The 17,357-nt window shown below is 49.6% G+C and overlaps 6 protein-coding genes across 6 annotated transcripts; 3 read left to right on the top strand and 3 right to left on the bottom strand.

Annotated features, from left to right (window-relative positions):
• Positions 1-151: 151 nt before the first annotated feature.
• On the top strand, positions 152-1,934 carry HER10_EVM0006010 (maltose permease MAL61; the record flags this gene model as incomplete). The annotated part of the gene is made up of 4 exons (XM_035475608.1): positions 152-335; positions 386-756; positions 815-1,005; positions 1,061-1,934. The coding sequence occupies 4 exons, from the start codon at positions 152-154 to the stop codon at positions 1,932-1,934; spliced, it is 1,620 nt and encodes a 539-aa protein (XP_035337250.1).
• Positions 1,935-2,117: 183 nt separating this feature from the next.
• Positions 2,118-4,373, bottom strand: HER10_EVM0003478 (uncharacterized protein; the record flags this gene model as incomplete). Its single annotated transcript, XM_035473153.1, has 4 exons — positions 2,118-2,935; positions 3,007-3,477; positions 3,535-3,581; positions 3,649-4,373. 4 exons carry the CDS (start codon positions 4,371-4,373, stop codon positions 2,118-2,120), a joined length of 2,061 nt encoding a protein of 686 aa, XP_035337060.1.
• Positions 4,374-6,022: 1,649 nt separating this feature from the next.
• Positions 6,023-8,265, bottom strand: HER10_EVM0011723 (uncharacterized protein; the record flags this gene model as incomplete). The annotated part of the gene is made up of 7 exons (XM_035481146.1): positions 6,023-6,421; positions 6,501-6,915; positions 6,969-7,042; positions 7,102-7,575; positions 7,634-7,853; positions 7,950-8,088; positions 8,145-8,265. The coding sequence occupies 7 exons, from the start codon at positions 8,263-8,265 to the stop codon at positions 6,023-6,025; spliced, it is 1,842 nt and encodes a 613-aa protein (XP_035337734.1).
• A 1,992-nt stretch (positions 8,266-10,257) lies between these two features.
• Positions 10,258-11,132, top strand: HER10_EVM0012754 (uncharacterized protein; the record flags this gene model as incomplete). The annotated part of the gene is made up of 3 exons (XM_035482140.1): positions 10,258-10,284; positions 10,340-10,513; positions 10,566-11,132. 3 exons carry the CDS (start codon positions 10,258-10,260, stop codon positions 11,130-11,132), a joined length of 768 nt encoding a protein of 255 aa, XP_035337816.1.
• Positions 11,133-11,738: 606 nt separating this feature from the next.
• On the bottom strand, positions 11,739-13,503 carry HER10_EVM0011979 (uncharacterized protein; the record flags this gene model as incomplete). The annotated part of the gene is made up of 4 exons (XM_035481385.1): positions 11,739-12,355; positions 12,451-12,838; positions 12,900-13,097; positions 13,237-13,503. 4 exons carry the CDS (start codon positions 13,501-13,503, stop codon positions 11,739-11,741), a joined length of 1,470 nt encoding a protein of 489 aa, XP_035337755.1.
• A 2,127-nt stretch (positions 13,504-15,630) lies between these two features.
• On the top strand, positions 15,631-17,142 carry HER10_EVM0001318 (uncharacterized protein; the record flags this gene model as incomplete). Its single annotated transcript, XM_035471073.1, has 3 exons — positions 15,631-15,967; positions 16,023-16,366; positions 16,423-17,142. The coding sequence occupies 3 exons, from the start codon at positions 15,631-15,633 to the stop codon at positions 17,140-17,142; spliced, it is 1,401 nt and encodes a 466-aa protein (XP_035336887.1).
• Positions 17,143-17,357: the final 215 nt, after the last annotated feature.

Consider the following 17,357-nt stretch of genomic DNA (forward strand, 5'->3'; position numbering starts at 1 on the left):
ATCCATAATTCATTGGATACCCTGCATGTGCAATTAGCTAAGGAATGTGGTTCCGCTTGCATTTTATATCAAGTGGAAGTCGAGCCCATCCTTGCTGAAGATCTGTGAATAATCTTCTGTAGCCGCTTCAGTCATTGAAACAAACAGAAACATGACTTCACAAAAGGCCGACGACACAAAGATGCAGGACCCGGAGTATAATCACTTTGAGACAGCGAAGACTGGCACTGGGACTGCAACTGTCGGTGCTGGGACTGGTGAAGACATCATCAATGCAGAAAGACAGCTCTCGGTCCTTCAGAATGCAAAAAGACATTGGCGAGCTCTGCTCATAGGTAAATCCTTTCACCCATGTAACCCAAACACTTCTCTAACAGTCATGAAGCTTCCGTAGCCTTTTCCGCCGGCATCGTCTTCGCCTACGACACAGTCACCAACGGAGCCTCGATCTCGATGCCCTCGTTCCTACTATACTTTGGCGAAATTGGACCGACAGGACCCTATCTCCCATCCATCTGGACCTCGTTGTGGACGGCAATGTCTTCACTTACGCAGGCTCTTGGTGCCATCTTGGTCGGCTTCGTTTCTGATCGATATGGGCGGAAGTGGCCATCCTGCGCTGCAGCTCTTGTGACTTTAGTCGGCGCCGCGGTGCAGTATATCGCTGTGCCACGTGCAACTCTGATGGGCGGCAAGATGATTTCGGGTCTGGGTATTGGTGCTGTGATGGCCACCGCCACGACGTACATCGGTGAAGTATGAACGAACTTGAATTTCGGTCCTTTCTAATAAGCTAACTAACACACTTTACAAGGTGTCGCCTCTGAAACTTCGCGCCCCATTACAGACCTGTTTTGTTATCTTTGTTCTTCTCACTCAGGGTCTGGCATTGGGCGTGATCCGTATATTTGTTCCTGATCTTCGAGAGCAAGCGTTCAGGACGGTCATTGCTATCCAGTGGGCCGTTGGTGGCTTAGCTGTTATCACCTGGGCCGTGGCACCAGAGTAAGTGTAACTTGCCCAGACAACAGTGGGCCGTTTACTAACGTCTGATTTCTAGGTCCCCTATTTGGTTGATCAAGAAGGGCAAGGTTGAAGCTGCGCGAAAGGTCATGCACAAGATCTACGGTGCAAATAACCCCGATGAGCGCCTCGAATATGAGATACAAGCTATCCGCGCGGAGCAAGAACTCGAAATGAACAACAACGCTACATACGCAGCATGTCTTCAGGGACATAACCGGAAGAGATCTTTGACCGTCGCGTTCCTTTACTCGACAGCCAACATTGGCGGCGCCCCCTTTCTAGCTCAGAACATCTACTTCCTCATTACTGCCGGCCTCGAGGCCGTTCACTCTTTCGACATCGGTATCGGCGGCTTCGCTTTTGCTGTGCTGATAATTATGGCTAGTGGAGCATATCTGCAGCGTATTAGTCGGCGAAACGTCGTGCTGCTAGGCCTCGTGATCAACCTTCTCTTCATGCTTATCATCGGCGCGCTTTACTGGGCCACAAACAAGGGCGGCCTTTGGGCAATCGCTGTCTTGATGAACCTGCTCATCTCCCTACAGGCGGCGTTCCTGCAAGGCGCTGGTTGGCCTATCGCCGCCGAGATCCCATCGTACGCGCTTCGTGCCAAAACGCTGTCTATCGGCATTTGCGCGCAGACCTTCACAACTTGGCTGTTCAATTTCATCACCCCTTACATGTATAACGTTGACTCTGGTAACCTCGGAGCCCGTACCGGGTTCATCTACGCTGGGACATCCGTGTTCTTGCTGGCAGGGGCATGGTTTCTTGTCCCAGATACCACGGGTATGACGACGGAGGAAATTGACAAGGCTTATGAGTCTGAACTGACGCCCAGGAGGTTTCAAAAGCACGCTATTCCGGCTCATACGGGCCATGATGGCAAGTCGTTGCGAGATATTTGAGCTAATTTCTGCACCGAAGTTGCATGATTTGAGGGTGCAGTGATATGAAGACAATTCGACAAGAATGAATGTGCAATGAAATTTGATTACTGCAGAAGGTCTAATATTGCTACTTTAAATAATCTTAAATGCGCTTTCTATGGTATTGTGATGTTCGTTGATCGTTATATTCTTGAAGTCTCATTAACTTAATATTACCCTTTCGTTCTTAATATTCTTCGCAACTCCGAATGGTTGTGGCTTTTGCCCGAGTTGCGTCAGACTTCTGTGCAGACCACTCGCATGACCTCTTTCATGGTTGGTCGGCTCTTGTGCATTACCCCATTCGGGAGAGTTGGACGGTATTCCTCCTCTTACAGCACACACGGCGGCAAAGTCCAGCGTCGGATAGCCGCATCTCTCTGGTCTCTTTACACAGACTCTTGACGTCGCTATGATGATGGCTAATGATATGCACAGGATTATGCCGGCTACTGTGACGAAAAGCCACCTGCTAACAATGCCTGCAACAACCTGATGGCTGAGGATGGAGATGGACAGGGTGGAGTACATGTCCTCTGGTAGACCTTCGCGAGGAGTCTTGAGTTCCCAAATGGACGGGCCAGATGAGAAGTAATTTGCGTGGAAGTAGCTGAATGGCACAGAGAGGGCCTTTCTGACGGCTCTCAATGACTGCTTCTTAGCCACTTCGCTGTCGTTGATCGGTAGCGCTGTGACTGCATAAATAGCTAGGGCCGAATTGTCGCCCTTTGTAGCTGGGCCGCTCTTGTTAAAGCCTGGGACTACGGCAGATAGCGAGAGCATGTATTCGTCGAGACCGATGATGTCCTGCTTTGGTGGTGTCATGTCCGAAACGTCGAGAATTGAGAAATTTCCGCGATCATATGTGACGGTGGCATAACGTGAGTATACGTATAGTGATGATGATAGTTCCAAGGGGTTTGTCCAAGCGGTATTGTTGATACAGGAACTGGTTAGTTGAAGTGCAATCGGGCAGTATGCTGACCCTAAGAGAAAGTTGTTAGCTTCAAGATACAAAGCAGTGTGCAGAGCCAATCATTGCTATTCTTACCGAAAAGCAGTCCTTTCTGTTTGCCAACAGCGGCACACCAGTACGAGGCAGCGCTGTCGGCGCCAATGAGGAAGCAAGTTCCATTTGTGCGTAGACCATCGAGATCATGTACTCTCCCATACTCTAATTGAACGACTCGAGTGTTGGGGACTACGTATGCCGCAGAGTCCGGGTAGCTCGTCAGGTTGTCTGCTTGAGGCGCAATTGAGACCACACCGCCGGTGAGCAGATGCGATTCGTCACATGGAGCCCACCCGCCGTCGTTTCCGGTGCACTTTCCGACGCCCTGGTGCAAGGGATCCAGGGAGAAAGAGTCTCTGTCGGACCACGCCGGGCTGCCCATCTGTACCAATAAGGCGGTGGCCGTAGACTGACGAATCTCGTAGATGTAAGAGGCGTTGAAGGGGGCAATTCCGGCAGACACATTGTATGTCTTCTCGGGGAACGTGACTAGTTCGATGGAAATAGCACCTAAATAGATCGTCAACATGACGCAGAGTCATAGTCTTGAATGTGATCATAGCTTACCCATGAGAATGATACCTGGCAAAGGAATGGAGCAGATAACCAACAGGCTTTAAGGCATCAGAACGCGTTCACAAGTCTTCACTTAATCTGACAGAAAAGCAGACTCAAACTCACCGGAACAGACTGGAGTACTTTTGCCTCCACTCGGCAGTTGCCAAAAGTCGAAGCAATCCCCATACTCCCGTACCGGCGTCAAGTCCTACAAAATGCAACAGACTGACGCCACCGGGGCGAGATGCTAGTGCCCACTGCAAGTCTTCCACAACCACAACCACGAGGGCAGCCAAGACAAGAGCGCAAAGCTCTGTCATCACGCGAAGAATAAGGATCGAGTTACTAGGCGATGCGACAAAGAAGTTTTGTCTCATCAGAGCCTTTGCCGATCCGGTCGAGTACACGGCCGTTAGCGTCAGCATCAGGACCCCAACAAGCCACAAACATAATGTCCACCACACGAATGGGCTCGTCTTTTTGTCTCCATCCTTGTGGGATTTAGACGTAAGAGATATCGTGTCGTTGAAATCATTGCCCTTATGACTATAGGAACAGTCTTCTCTGTCCGGCGTTGGGGGATGAAGAAAGTTTGTCTGGTTGAAGGAAACAGTGGTCTTCAGAGGTGAGGGGTGTGCCGAGGAAGCCTCTTCAACTTTGGCGTATCTCGGCCAGTCGCTATGGTTGTCGCCTGCTAGTTCGATGATGCTCCACCTTCGATGATCTTCTGTGTTTTTGCGATTCGACCAAATGCCTTGTTGTGGCACATTTCGAGGAGCTCTGGCGTGTTCGTTGAAATCGTCGAGATCGATCGTCTCATGTCGCGGCTGTGGAGAAGCCATCGTCATCGTGGGTTATCGACAGCCCAAAATATGGCTCTTTCTGGCCAAGACGGCCGGAGCGGCAGATGGGGTAAAGAAATTTTGGGATACACAACGACCTGCGTTTGCGCTAGGTACCGAAAGAAATCAAACAATGAACGAGCGTAGTATGTAGAGAGCGTAGGTATGTGGTCAGAAAAAACGAAAGATGGGTTCTTGCGATTCCGAGAAACGCGATATTACCTACGATCATTTCTTGTCCGAAGGGTGAACTCCATCCTGCTGGAGAGCTCCTGCAGGGCTGATCGCGATTACCCCGGCCGACGAGTCAGTTGTTAAGCAGCTGGACTAGCCGCGAGTCGTGAACCCTGGACAACCTCTTTAAATATAGAGAGGCTTGTAGGTAGACCCTAGTCCCGAGAGGGCCTTTCAATCTATCATACTTCTTCCACGCACTAAAAGTTGAGACGATCAAACCAGGGATGAAAAGCTCCTCAGGATCCGAGTGATGACTGGAAGTCGAGAGGAGGAGAAGGGTCAAACATCACGCCTTTGGAATTTCCTATCCTGGCCTTGGAACCTAGAGTTACCGGATGAATTGTGACGTTGACGTGACATTGTAGCAAACCCGCGACGGTGGTCCACGTGGTTGAGTGGAAAGCTAGCATCATGGGATGAAGTGCGAAGCTTTGCGAAAACTGGTAGCATACGGAGGAAGGTCCTTCGCTTCAATGTAGATGCTCGAGCACGTAACTGGTAGTTCAGCCTTAAAGTTTTGAACAAGGTATATCCTGCTGTGCGAGAAGCATCGATACATTCGGACTCCCAAAACGTCCGAGCCTGCTTTTCCTAGCTAAGAAGTGTTCTTGTTGTTCTGGACAAATCTAGAGGTACATGCAACTAAGAATGCTTATTTTTCCCTGGGTTCCCCTAGCGACACCGTTTATTGTTTTTGTATTTGCAATGGAAATGACCGTGCTTGGAAGAAATCCTCGTCACTTGTTGACTTGTCTTGCCGGCGGGCGGAAAGATAGCCAAGCCTAACACCGCCTTGGGCTCCACTAAGGGTACGCTCAAATTCACCCTGGGACTCGGAAGAACCTTTTCCATGGCCTCTTGATGATCGGGACTTTTATTATGATACAGTGGTAAACCTCCCAAAAACCAAGTTACCATCACACCCATTTTTATCCTACGGAAACTCGCTAGCCAGCTGACGTCAAATGTTTGAGACGGCAAGTTGAAGCTCCCGCCCTACCACGGTGCTAACGGCTGGCCTCAACCAGGCAAAGGAATCGTTGGGGTAGAATGAGTCGGAGATGACCGTGAGGGTCTGTAGCTCCGCCAAGAGAGCTTTACATAGCCATGAGTTTCAGTTTTTGTAAGGGTGCCCCCCCCGGATCTGGACGCAGGGCTAGCCCATGAAACGAACAAGGGTACTCCGACTTACCCATTGATCCGTTAAGACTTCAGAGACTCAAGCAGAAGAGTGCACCAAAAAACAGCTTTGCTAGCACAAGTCCAGTTGACAGAAGAGATTGTCAAGTTGTATCATACAAACGTAGGTTACCAAATCAATCGCGACGCTGGATGTCGTCTATCTTGGTACCATGGAATCTACTTGACATGAATACACCCGGACACTTCGAGTGAAGTGCAGTGATTGATGATGTGGATCAAAAGCCCCAATCTTCCCGAATCAGTCTTGCCCCATTCTCGCCTAGCATGTAAACCGGCCCCGCGATGTTGACGTCCGGAACAGTGGGCATGATGCTGCTGTCAACAACCCGCAGACCCTGAACGCCATAAACGCGCAGACGCGGGTCAACGACGCCGCCGTCCTCCAAGGGCAGCATGCGGTTCGTGCCACTAGCGTGCCAATTGGGGACCGTGGTCGCTTTCACGTACTCAAAGATAGCATCGTCATCGTCAGAAGCGATGTTTGCAACGCCCGGCGCCACTTCGCCGTGGTCCGGCCCGACGGTCATGTTGGCGAAGGCCGCATGGGCAAGAATTTTCCTCGCGTCGCGGAAGGCATTCACCGCTATAGCGCGATCGGCGGGATGTGAGTAGTACTGAGTGAAAGTTAGCCGTCATCGCATGTGAAATATGAGGCAAGGTATCTGCGGCCGATTGAGAGGGTGGTAGACTTGCGTTAGGGTTGATGATAGGAGCATCCGACATGCCGCTTGACTGAATGGTAATGTTACCCTTGGATAAAGCGACCATGCTCGATACTGTGATAGAAATGTATGATCCATCCGCTGAAGGTTCGTACGTCGGACCTGGGCTGTTGGGGTAGAAGAAAGACTCAAAGAGGAACTCGACAGTTGAGCGGTTGGTGAGACCCGCCTCGATCACCGCGCCGGCGCCGATAGACTCAAGCTGTTCACTGGACAACTCCTGGAAGCCGTTCGTAATGCCTCCAGGGGCCGTGTATACACCCTTACCAGTTGAGTAGTACTCATCTTGCGAGGCTTGAACGTTAGTAGTGTTGAACATGAGGTAGTGGGTGGAGGCTTCAGGAACTACGGTGGCCGAGATGCTGTAAACATTGTGATCCATCATGCTGCGAGGTGTCAGATAATATGACCCTGATCGGGGAACTTGTTTGGATCCTACTGCTGGCCAACGTTTTCGTTGATTGCCACTGGTTCTATATCAAAGGCCTCCAGTGTGGCTTTCGGACCAATTCCCTTTATCAAGATTAGCCAACAGCGCGACCAGGAGAGCATCACTAGCCACGTTATCTTACCGAAACCATCAACATCTGGGGAGACTGGAAGGTGCCCAAAGTTACGATAACTTCTTTAGAGGCTGAAATGACACGGTGGCGTCCAAGAGAGTGGTCGATGAAAACAACGCCGCTTGCCACCGGAGTTCCAGTGGCATTCCTTGCAAAGGTTATGGACTGAACGGGTGAGTCATGAAGGATTAGTAAGTTTGGGCGGTTGGCAATGGCCTTGTAGTAGTCATAAGCTGAGCTACGTCTGTACTTGGAGTTGATGGTAGCAGAGCCTTGCTTGACGCCCACATTCTTGCCGGTGTTCAAGTCCGCAACAATGGGAATGTTGACGGCTTCGCACGCCTCAATGAAAGCAACACTTGAAGGTGGAACGAACCCTTGAAACCCAATCTCTAACGGGCCATCTGAGTAGGCTGCGGGGTCCCAGGTTTGGTAACGTTGATTGTACCCAGTTTCATTGTTGGGCGGGTTGAAGTGAGTAGCCTGCGAGCCAAGTCAGGTCAAAGAAATCATTTGAGCCTATGGTCTGATTTGAACAGACCTTTATGAACTTGGGGAACACTTCCTCCCAACTCCAACCAGGGTTTCCAAGTTGAACCCAGTGATCATAGACATTGGCCGAACCGCGGCCATAGTACAAGCCATTGAGAATGCTGCTGCCACCAAGGCCACGTCCACCTGAGGGGTTAGGAGCTGATAGTATAGTATCACGAATGGTCCCCAAACTTACGGTGGTAGGCAAGTTTTCGACCACCGAGGTACTCCTGTGGTTCAGTGTAAAAGTTCCAATCGATTGCGGTGCCTTGATAGGTTATGAGCACACTAGTCTTAGATAGAGATGTCAATAAACACAGCACTTACCCGCGATGTATTCAACAGCACCGGGTGCCTCATGCATAGCAACAACATGAGGGTCAGGCCCAGCTTCCAGGACCAGTACTCGTTGATCGCCGGACTCGCTCAGACGATCCGCGAGAACGAGCCCAGTTGTTCCGCCTTTATCTCAGATTCAGTCTCGAAATTGATGAATGATTCGGGAAGATCTTACATACCGCCGACAATAATGAAGTCATATTCAAGGCTAAGAGCAGACCCGTTGTTATGGGCTGGCTTTGCGGCCACAGACAGCTGAGCAACAGACCCGAGAACCACCAAAAGATGAAGACACCGCATTCTGAAGATATTGGCAGATGGGAGATCAATGCGAAGAGAGGTCTTGTGAGCTTGTAAATTTCAGTTGGCAAATATAAGCCTTGAGATGGTGACATCTTATAGAGATTTCATCTTTCAGCACGCAAGGTTGGATTCTTACCTGGAGTCTTGACTAAATCTCCATTTCCTCCCTTTTCACGCGCCGTTATCTTCCGACCCCCCTACCTCATTTCGGAAGCAAACGAGGGATTGGAATCCACGCTGATTCAGGAGTCATCCAAGTTTACAGATGCTGCTTTGAGCTGTGGTCAAGCAGGGAAACTTCAGGCATCCATTCGGGCACAATATGCGATGGAAAATTGCTCAGAAGCATGTATCACAGTATGAGAAGAACAGAGAGCCTCCTCCGTGCATCGAACACTGTCTTCGAGATCCGACAAGTACCACTGAAGAACTCGTGATCTTCAGTAAGCAATACCATCGTACCTTACCCACTCCACTATTTGCATAGTGTGCTTGCCATGTCGTTGAGGGCGACTTAATGCCGACATTCTTACCATCTGCCAGTGGAGATAGGGCTCCTGAGGGAGAAGAATATTGGTCCAACAAGCGACCAAAGTTCATCATGGTCCCAACCTCCTTCAAGGCCATCGCTGATCGCCCCATCTACCTGAGAGGCGCAGCAAAGATGTGCTGAGTACTTCAGCCCGAGTTTCGGGGACACCGGGCACAAGATTCTTCCCGTTGGATGCCATCTCCCCTGCCTTGTCTGATAAGTTGAAAGTACCTTCAGTGACTAATCTGACCTAGCTCGGTTAGCCTCTCCATGCAAACTACCAGAGTGGGTAGCACGAATCTGAATCTGCATTTCGAGTCCCCTGATGTTCCGAAGTTTACCGATTGCGGAGAATGATGACAATAATCGTGTTGTGCCATGGCTTCGTGCTTCCAAAGCCTCGACCAAAGTCCATTTGTGCCGCAAGAAATCTCACTTTTCAGCCAGCCCGTCGAATGTCAGCACCTGGAACCAATTAAACATCAAGCTTCTGGGCGACGCAGCAAGGCGGGCTGGAGGATCTTGGCAAGGATGACATCCTGTGGCTAAGAGGGCAGCCAGCTGCGTGAGGCAGAAGTCTTGAGGAAATTCACCCGATTGGAACCCACCCCACGAACACCCCGCAGCATATGCATCTTAGACCGCTTCTGATTCATCGCCTTATGGACGCTAGGTTCGTGATCCTACGCTGTTTACGCGCAACAGGGCACGCACAGAACCTCATCTATTCAGAGTCTTCACTTCCACATTCATATTGGGCACAACCCCGATTGGACAGAGCATGACGGATCCTAGTCAGCTTTGGGACTTGGAAACCCGATCTCGGTTCGAACTCTATCACTTATCATAAGCTACATAGAGGGACTACTAAGCATAATCAAGCTTGCGTAAGGTACTAGGGCAGGGCGAGCCTATAATCTTATTGTCTTCTCCACCTCAGTGAGATGTAGATCTCAAGTCACTATGAGGTACTTCTCTCACAGTCTTGGGATGATTAAGAACGTCGAAAAAGGAAGCTGTAAATATCCAAGGTGATTTGTAAATGTGGCAAAGATGTCGTGATGCGCTAAAGTCCGTGTCAGCCCGAGATGTGACGGATTGGTGATGACGGAGACAAGTGGGCCAGCCTCGCTTCTCTCTCGGCTTCATCGCAACGGGGGCCAAATCGGAACATGAGGTTCGTTTACTGAAAGCCTTGGTAATGTCAGCACTTTGACCCTGTCATATTAGGCGTCTGCAGTTGACTGGAATTCACCGAAACCGTCTGGTTGGGGCCTAGAAAAATACGCCTCGTTAAGGAAAGATCAGTTTCGCTACATGGAGTGTGTCACGAAGCCGATATTTACAAAGAAGTTTCAGACAACAGAAAACTTGCCGGGATTTCTCATTCCCAATCTTCTTCAAAGTCACAAGGTGAAGCGAAGTAACAGAACGACATCACCTAAATCTTGCACAAAATGGGATCTCACAGCACAAACCTACATGTAAGGTCTTGTTGTCGTTAATTTGGTCGCCAGCTGTACTCACATGTGTCATTAGAAGATCACCACTCTGCTCCTCGACTGCGACAACACCCTCGTCCAGTCCGAGACGTTAGCATTTGAGGCATGCGCTGATCTCACCAACGAGATTCTAGCTGCTCGCAATATCGGTCTGAATTTCACAGGCCGTCAGCTGCAGCATGAATTTGTAGGGCAGAGCTTTCCAGCCATGGTAAATCAAATTTGTTTCCCTGAATTTGGAGTTTGAGTAACGAAATTTGTAGATGCGCTCGCTGGAAGTCAAATACGGAATCTCGGTCAAGCTCTCCGATTCTGAGTTGCTGCATTACGCCCTCATGGAAGACGACCGTGTCATCTCCAAGCTTTTGGAGAAACTTAAGCCATGTGAGGGAGCCAATGCTGAGCTGGAGCGACTGACAGCTGCTGGTAATCATCGACTTGCCGTCGTGTCTTCATCTGCACTGCGTCGCGTGCGTGCGTCGCTGGAGAAGACTGAACAGGCCAAATTCTTCCATTCCGATGACGTCTTTAGCGCTGCTGACTCGCTGCCTGTCCCTGCGTCCAAGCCTGACCCGGCCGTGTACATCCACGCTCTCAAGGTTATGGGGAAGGTTTCCGGCGAGTGCATTGCGGTTGAGGACAGTCGGTCTGGTGCGACTTCTGCAAATCGGGCAGGTATCATTACGATTGGGTACACCGGTGCTTGCGAGAATGTTGACGAAGCGGAGGCACTGAGAGGGGTGCTGGAGAAGGCTGGATGCAAGTTGATTATGAGCAACTGGGCAGAGCTTCCCAATCTGCTGCATCGTATAGAGAGTGAGTTGATATGAGGAATACCCAACCAACTCCATCGAGATAAAAGCACAAGACGTTCCCGGAGATAGATAAACGGCTGTAAGGGAATCTGTCAGCGTGTCATAAATCAACCATTCTAATACCGGGATCAAATTGAACTCCAAGCGTGGCGTTCCACAACTTTAATTCTTCATCCATGTTTGATTTGTGACGTATCACAAAGACGTTGTTGCTACAGGAACATCAAGCTACCCACGGGTCAATAAGAAAGCCGATTTTGAGCGACTAATTTGCCGTGATGTCGTGAAGCAAACACGAAGACAAGTGGATGAATGATCAAGGCGATTATGGTAGCATCAACTAAAGAAGGAAATCTAATCCCAACATACAAGAAAACGCTACCTTGAGGAGAATTACTACGAGTTTGCACTGTCACCTAGATTATGGGTGATAAAGTGGATGAGTGACTACATGTCCATCTTGGTCCATTTCTTATCTGCCCTTCATATTCAAGAAGCGCTAAAGTCTGTCTAATTGTACACCTTCCTCATCTGAAATTGATACCCTAAGGTGAATAAGGCTACATGTATGTGTGAAGTCCCAAATAAGGTTGTGCGTCTATCTGCGGATACCGGCTCCTCCTAGTTGTCGCACGCAGGGCCCGAACTCTCTTCTCCGCTTGTTTCCTTGTTCTGTCTTGGCTGTCGAGGAAGTAATACCCACAAAAGGCCGAGAACGACACAAATGGCAAGCACAATTGGCTGAAGAGTTTGCACACCTTTTGCCTGTGCAATAGCGCCAACAGCAAATGGCAAGATAGCTCCTCCTGATCCACCAAAAGCGGCGGCGAACCCAATGGTACCGACATGAAGCGAGCGAGGCATTACTTTGGTGATGAGAACCACTGCCACCGGATACATTGGGCCTATCATTTTACAGTTAGTCCGCCGTCTTCCTGTCTTGTACATGGCCCTGGAACTATTGTGGGTTGACTTACCCATAGCCACGCCAATTAGTGCTGCTGCCACTGCGCTCACGACTAGGTTGGGCACCAGCCAGAAGATGAGTTCTAGCACGATAGTCACACCGAGATAAAGAAACATGGCCCAGAATTCTCCAAGGCGAATCGTTACCAAAGACAGAAAGAGACGGCCAGCCGTCATGCCGCCCCAGAAGCCGGTTGCTACTGCTCCGCCAGTGACCGAGGTGGCGCCGCGGATGCGAGTCATGAAGACAACTATCCATCCGCCGAGTGCAACTACAATGTCCAGAAGTTTTGGTCAGCTATGTTTAATGTTGACAACCACGGGATATCAATGAATGACTCAGAGAAAACAGGATCAGAGAACTTACCCTCAGCACCGCAGTACCCGAAGACAAAAATTGCGAAGATCCACGACAGTTTATTCTTCAAAGCTTGGCGGGTCCGGCCTGATTTGCCTCCAGACTCGGTGGGGTTCTCGTATAAGTACACAGCGCCTGTCTGAGTCCAGAATGTAGCAGTCAGAGTAACGAACTCAACCACCGAGGCCGCAGTCATGACGTAGTAGAACGCAAACCAGCCTGGTTGACCCTCAGCCGAGAGGGCAGTAGCTATTAGGGGGGCTATGGTTGCCCCAAGAGCGTAGCAGGCCTGCAAAATGCCGGACATTTCATGCGAGTTCGCCATTTGCCCTATGAAGGAACACCAAGCAGCGTCTGCTAATCCATTGCCCATGCCTACGAGGACAAACAGGGCAACCTACATGTAAAGTCCAATCATTAGCTGGTCAATTGGTAGTTGCAGAGGTCCATTGACTTACGAGGACAGGATAGGGTGGGTGAAACGAGAAAGTTAGATACGGAATCAAATGGCATAAGGGAGCAATACATGCTACACCTCTTTGGCCAAAGTGAACATGCATGAGATTATTCACTGCAGATGCAATGGCATATCCTACAAAGGGAGAAAGAAAGATCAGGGAAACCACGGTATGGTTCAGATTATAGTAAGTTTCCAGCTAAAGCCGTTGTGAGCGAGGTTTGCTTTACTGGGTGAAGGGTAGATTATTTGTAATTACCAGAGGGACCAAAGCCTGACTTGTGAGTAATTTGATCTTCATAGAGTTTAGGGATTCAAGATGAAAGTCTTGGACTTACACCATAAGAGCCATCGTTCATTCCTACCACAACAAATGACCAGAACGTTGCAGCGGTTCGATACTTGTTAATCGGGGGTGAGTTCCATCGTTGCACAGCGTGAACGTTGTCAGAAATGGTAGACGGGCTGTCATTACTCGTTCCATGCTCCCCATTTGTAGCAGCCCGACTAGCCTTTTCTTCATCGTGCTGAGAAAAGTTTGACGCAGGCTGGATCTCAGCCGGTGCACTGACTGGTGCAGCTGCGGTCGCAATGATGCTTGCCATGGCGCTATAGAGTTCTCTTTGTAAAGACTTTTGAGAAAACAAAAACGGAGAGATTTCTGAACAAGTATATGGTGACTTTTGCAAACGAAATTGAGTGAGAGTGAATGAAGAACAAGACGTGGGAGGTGTGGTCAGACAGCAACAACATCGATGAAGAACCTTCTTGGTTGTGCTACCATTCAATTTGGATGGCGGTGACAAAGCTATGTCAGCGTAGATATGATGGACAAAAGGAAATAGTGACCGCGTAACACGCCTAAGTTCGAGAGGCGTGCTCCACGGAGAAAGACTCGCTCGAAATGACCTCGAATGGTCTAGCAGGAAAGGCATACAACAGGGGTTCTTGTGGGGTTGCTCATATGAGGAACAAGGTCAAGATATTTGCCTAAACAGGTAAGAGAAAACCAGTCCCAGTTACAAGGTAACGAACGTGATAAGCTTTCGAGGCAGATATGATACTTGAGCAGGATCTTTTGTAAAGGAAGGATCTATGAGATCCACGGTAACCTTGCGTGTGCTCATTACCTTACCCGAAGGAGGGTTGTATCCGGATGGCTGTGTAGTATTCCTGGAGGAAACACAGATGCAGAGCCTCCAAGAACCTACATGTATCTTTCTACAGCGCGCTTAGACATTGCACCGCTCCTTGCACAAACATGGATCCTCAATGACTTCGATCTTCACGTTGCATCTGGCCTGCATGTCTACTAGTATTTCCAGGTACAGTGCGTATAAGTGTGGACCCTAAATGGGAGTTCCAGTTCCCAGTTCAGTAAGAGTTGTGTTTGTCTGACTGTCATCAAGGACCACCCTTAACGCCGGAGACCCATCCCCGTGGGGGTGGGATGCAAGGTTCACACCGGGGAACCCGGGACCATCGGGCACTTGGATGTGCCCGAAACTCACGTCATTAGTGGCTTCTTACTGACCGTGGTGGAATGCCATTACGAAACTAGGTGAGCCGTATACTAGGCGGCTATCGTAGCCCTGCTACAATTACTGCCATGCTTTTCGGTGTGCATTGGTTTTGGTCTTGGGAGGTACATGCGGCTATCAAACCCTAGACATTTGATCCACTGTGTTACTGCCTTGCCAGTTGATACTGACGTCGCCACCGCGTGTGTTACCCACCTCCAGGGTCTATTATGCCTCAGCACTACTCGAGCAAGACGCAATGCCTACTTCAACTGTGGTTTCAAGCCCTTCAGTTGATCTTGAATTCGAAAGTCTCCGAAGAGGGCTTTCTACCTGTGAGATGAGCAATGGGTGTGTGTCCAATGCGTCAGCGCTATGGCTGCCCCGCCTTCCCAAATGGGACTGTAGGATGGCTTACGGAAATTCGCCGCTTTCTCATTGGTTTTGCAAAGCTTCCAAGGTTGAGAGATTTCAGGGTAATTAGTGACGAATTTCATCAGAGAATATCAGTTTTCTCCTCATTTGCACTTGCATCAATAGTGGAGAATTAGGTATACGTACTGACTTATTACTTGGTCATCTCACACCGGCGTTTAAGGTCAGATATTGTTTCCACGTAAGTTTGCTAAGCCCTACCAGTGGGATTGGAGATATCTGCCCAGAATATGAGAGTTTTGATTGTTACACAGGTTCGTATAGGCCATAAGCAACTACCTTAGTCAACAGCGGTGACAGCCTAGCCCAGACATGAGAGTTGGAGACGAGGCATCCATGAAATGACAAATCGACTTCATATTTTAGTGATTGTCAAACGAAGAGAATTTCTTCGACAATCAGAACGCCACCATCAAAGTACCATCTTTGTCTCTAGATGGTTAATTAGTGGAACATGGTTGGATGTAGGCAGCTGCCTAAAATGCAGTACGAAGTTTCATGGAAGATGGAACATCCCCTGCTTGCGTCATTTCAAGAGCATGCAGCTCGGAGCGGACTCGGCGGTCGAGAGATTGGTTGGCATATCTACATACCGACGGAGTCCGGGGTGACTATGAGCACATCTTCTCAGATACTCATCTCAGACTATTTAGTTCACAAGAGATCGCATCTTTGAAGCAGGTTTTCTCTTTCTCCCACCGACACAGACATCACGATCTTTAATCTACACCCTTATCAATTTTACCTTGATTCAATACCACTCACCCAAAGCTTATCATGGGTTCCCTCGCAGTCGCCGATGATCTTATTCCCGCAGAGAACTCACTCTTTTATCAGAGCGTTTACCCTTCCTCAGCTCCAACAGTTGAATCTGCCGATGGAATCTACTTCACCCTGAAGAATGGCCAAAAGATTCTCGACTCCACTGGTGGAGCAGCAGTTTCTGCCATCGGTCATGGAAACGAGCGAGTCAAGAGCGCCATCATCAAGCAGCTCAACAAGTTCACTTATGCTCACCCAGGCTACTTTCAGAATGATCCTTCTCATGAGCTTGCCGATATTCTGGTTAAGTCGACCAATGGTCAGTTGTCGAGAGCGTGCCTCCTAGGATCTGGTAAGAACGAGACTTTGACAGAGTTCATAAGACTGGAAACTGATACTTTTCGCAGGCTCCGAGGCCGTCGAGGGAGCTATGAAGCTTGCTCGGCAATACTTCCTTGAGAAAGATCCCAAAGCTCCTCGTACCAAATTCATCGCCAGAGAGAGCTCCTGGCACGGCTGTACTCTGGGCACTTTGGCCGTTGGCGACTTGAAGGCCCGTAAAGAGCCTTTCATGGATGTCCTGGCTGACAATGTTTCCCATGTGTCTCCTTGCCATCCATATAGAGAGCTACAAAGCGGTGAATCGGTTGAGGAGTATGTAGAGCGACTGGCTCTTGAGCTGGAGGGCGAGTTCCAGAGATTAGGCCCCAGCAATGTGTGCGCCTTCATTATCGAACCGATGGTTGGCACTGTAAGCTATACTCAGCCTGGTCCGCTTCTTCCTAGTTCTCTTGCTGACTTTCCCAGGCTCTCGGATGCGTTACAGCTTTGCCCGGATATCTGCAGGCCATGAAAGATGTCTGCCATCGTCATGGTGCTCTCATCATCTTCGACGAGGTCATGTGTGGTCTCGGGCGCACCGGCTACATGCACGCCTGGCAACATGACAATGTCGTTCCTGACATTCAGGCCGTGGGCAAGGGCCTCGCAGCTGGATATGGCACAATCTCTGCCATCCTGATTCACGAACGCGTCATCGAGGGCCTCAAGCAGGGCAGCGCCTCCTTCCAGCACGGACAAACGTATCAATGCCACCCGCTCAACGTTGTCGCTGCCGTCGAGGTGCAGCGCATCATCAAGGAGAAGCACCTTGTTCGCAACGCGCGTCTCATGGGCATCCTCTTTGGCCACCTCCTTCGTCAGGCATTCAAAGACCACCCCCACGTTGACGATGTTCGCGGCCGCGGCATGTTTTGGTGCATTGAGTTCGTGGCAGACAAGACTACAAAGGCACCTCTGGACCCTTCCTTGAACCTTGCTCGCCGTATGCGTCTTCGTGGACTTGAGAAGGGCTACGATGTTTGCCTCTTTTCCTCCACGGGCTGCGCCGATGGTTGGAACGGAGATCACTTCCTTCTTGCCCCGCCCTTCACTGTCACTCCCACGGATGTGGAGGAGATTGTTTATCGTGCCAAGCGAGTCGTGGACAGTGTTTTTGACGAAGTGAGAGCAAAAGGGCAGATTTGAGCATAATGGGCGATCAAGAGTTACGTTTTGTGGTTGTACCGGTCTCTCACAAGTTTTGTATTTCCGTTTCCTTTCTATAGTTTCTCTTGCATTTCATGTCAAGACAGTCCGTCAAGCCAACTCACATTGAAGCGGATACGGTCACCACGCACAAAACCACATAGATACATTACCTTAGATAGAACAAAACTTTGTATGAGCTCTTTAGGCCAAAT

The sequence above is a fragment of the Colletotrichum scovillei genome (genome assembly GCF_011075155.1).
Source record: "Colletotrichum scovillei strain TJNH1 chromosome Unknown Contig00002, whole genome shotgun sequence".
In the NCBI taxonomy this organism is placed as follows: domain Eukaryota; kingdom Fungi; phylum Ascomycota; class Sordariomycetes; order Glomerellales; family Glomerellaceae; genus Colletotrichum; species Colletotrichum scovillei.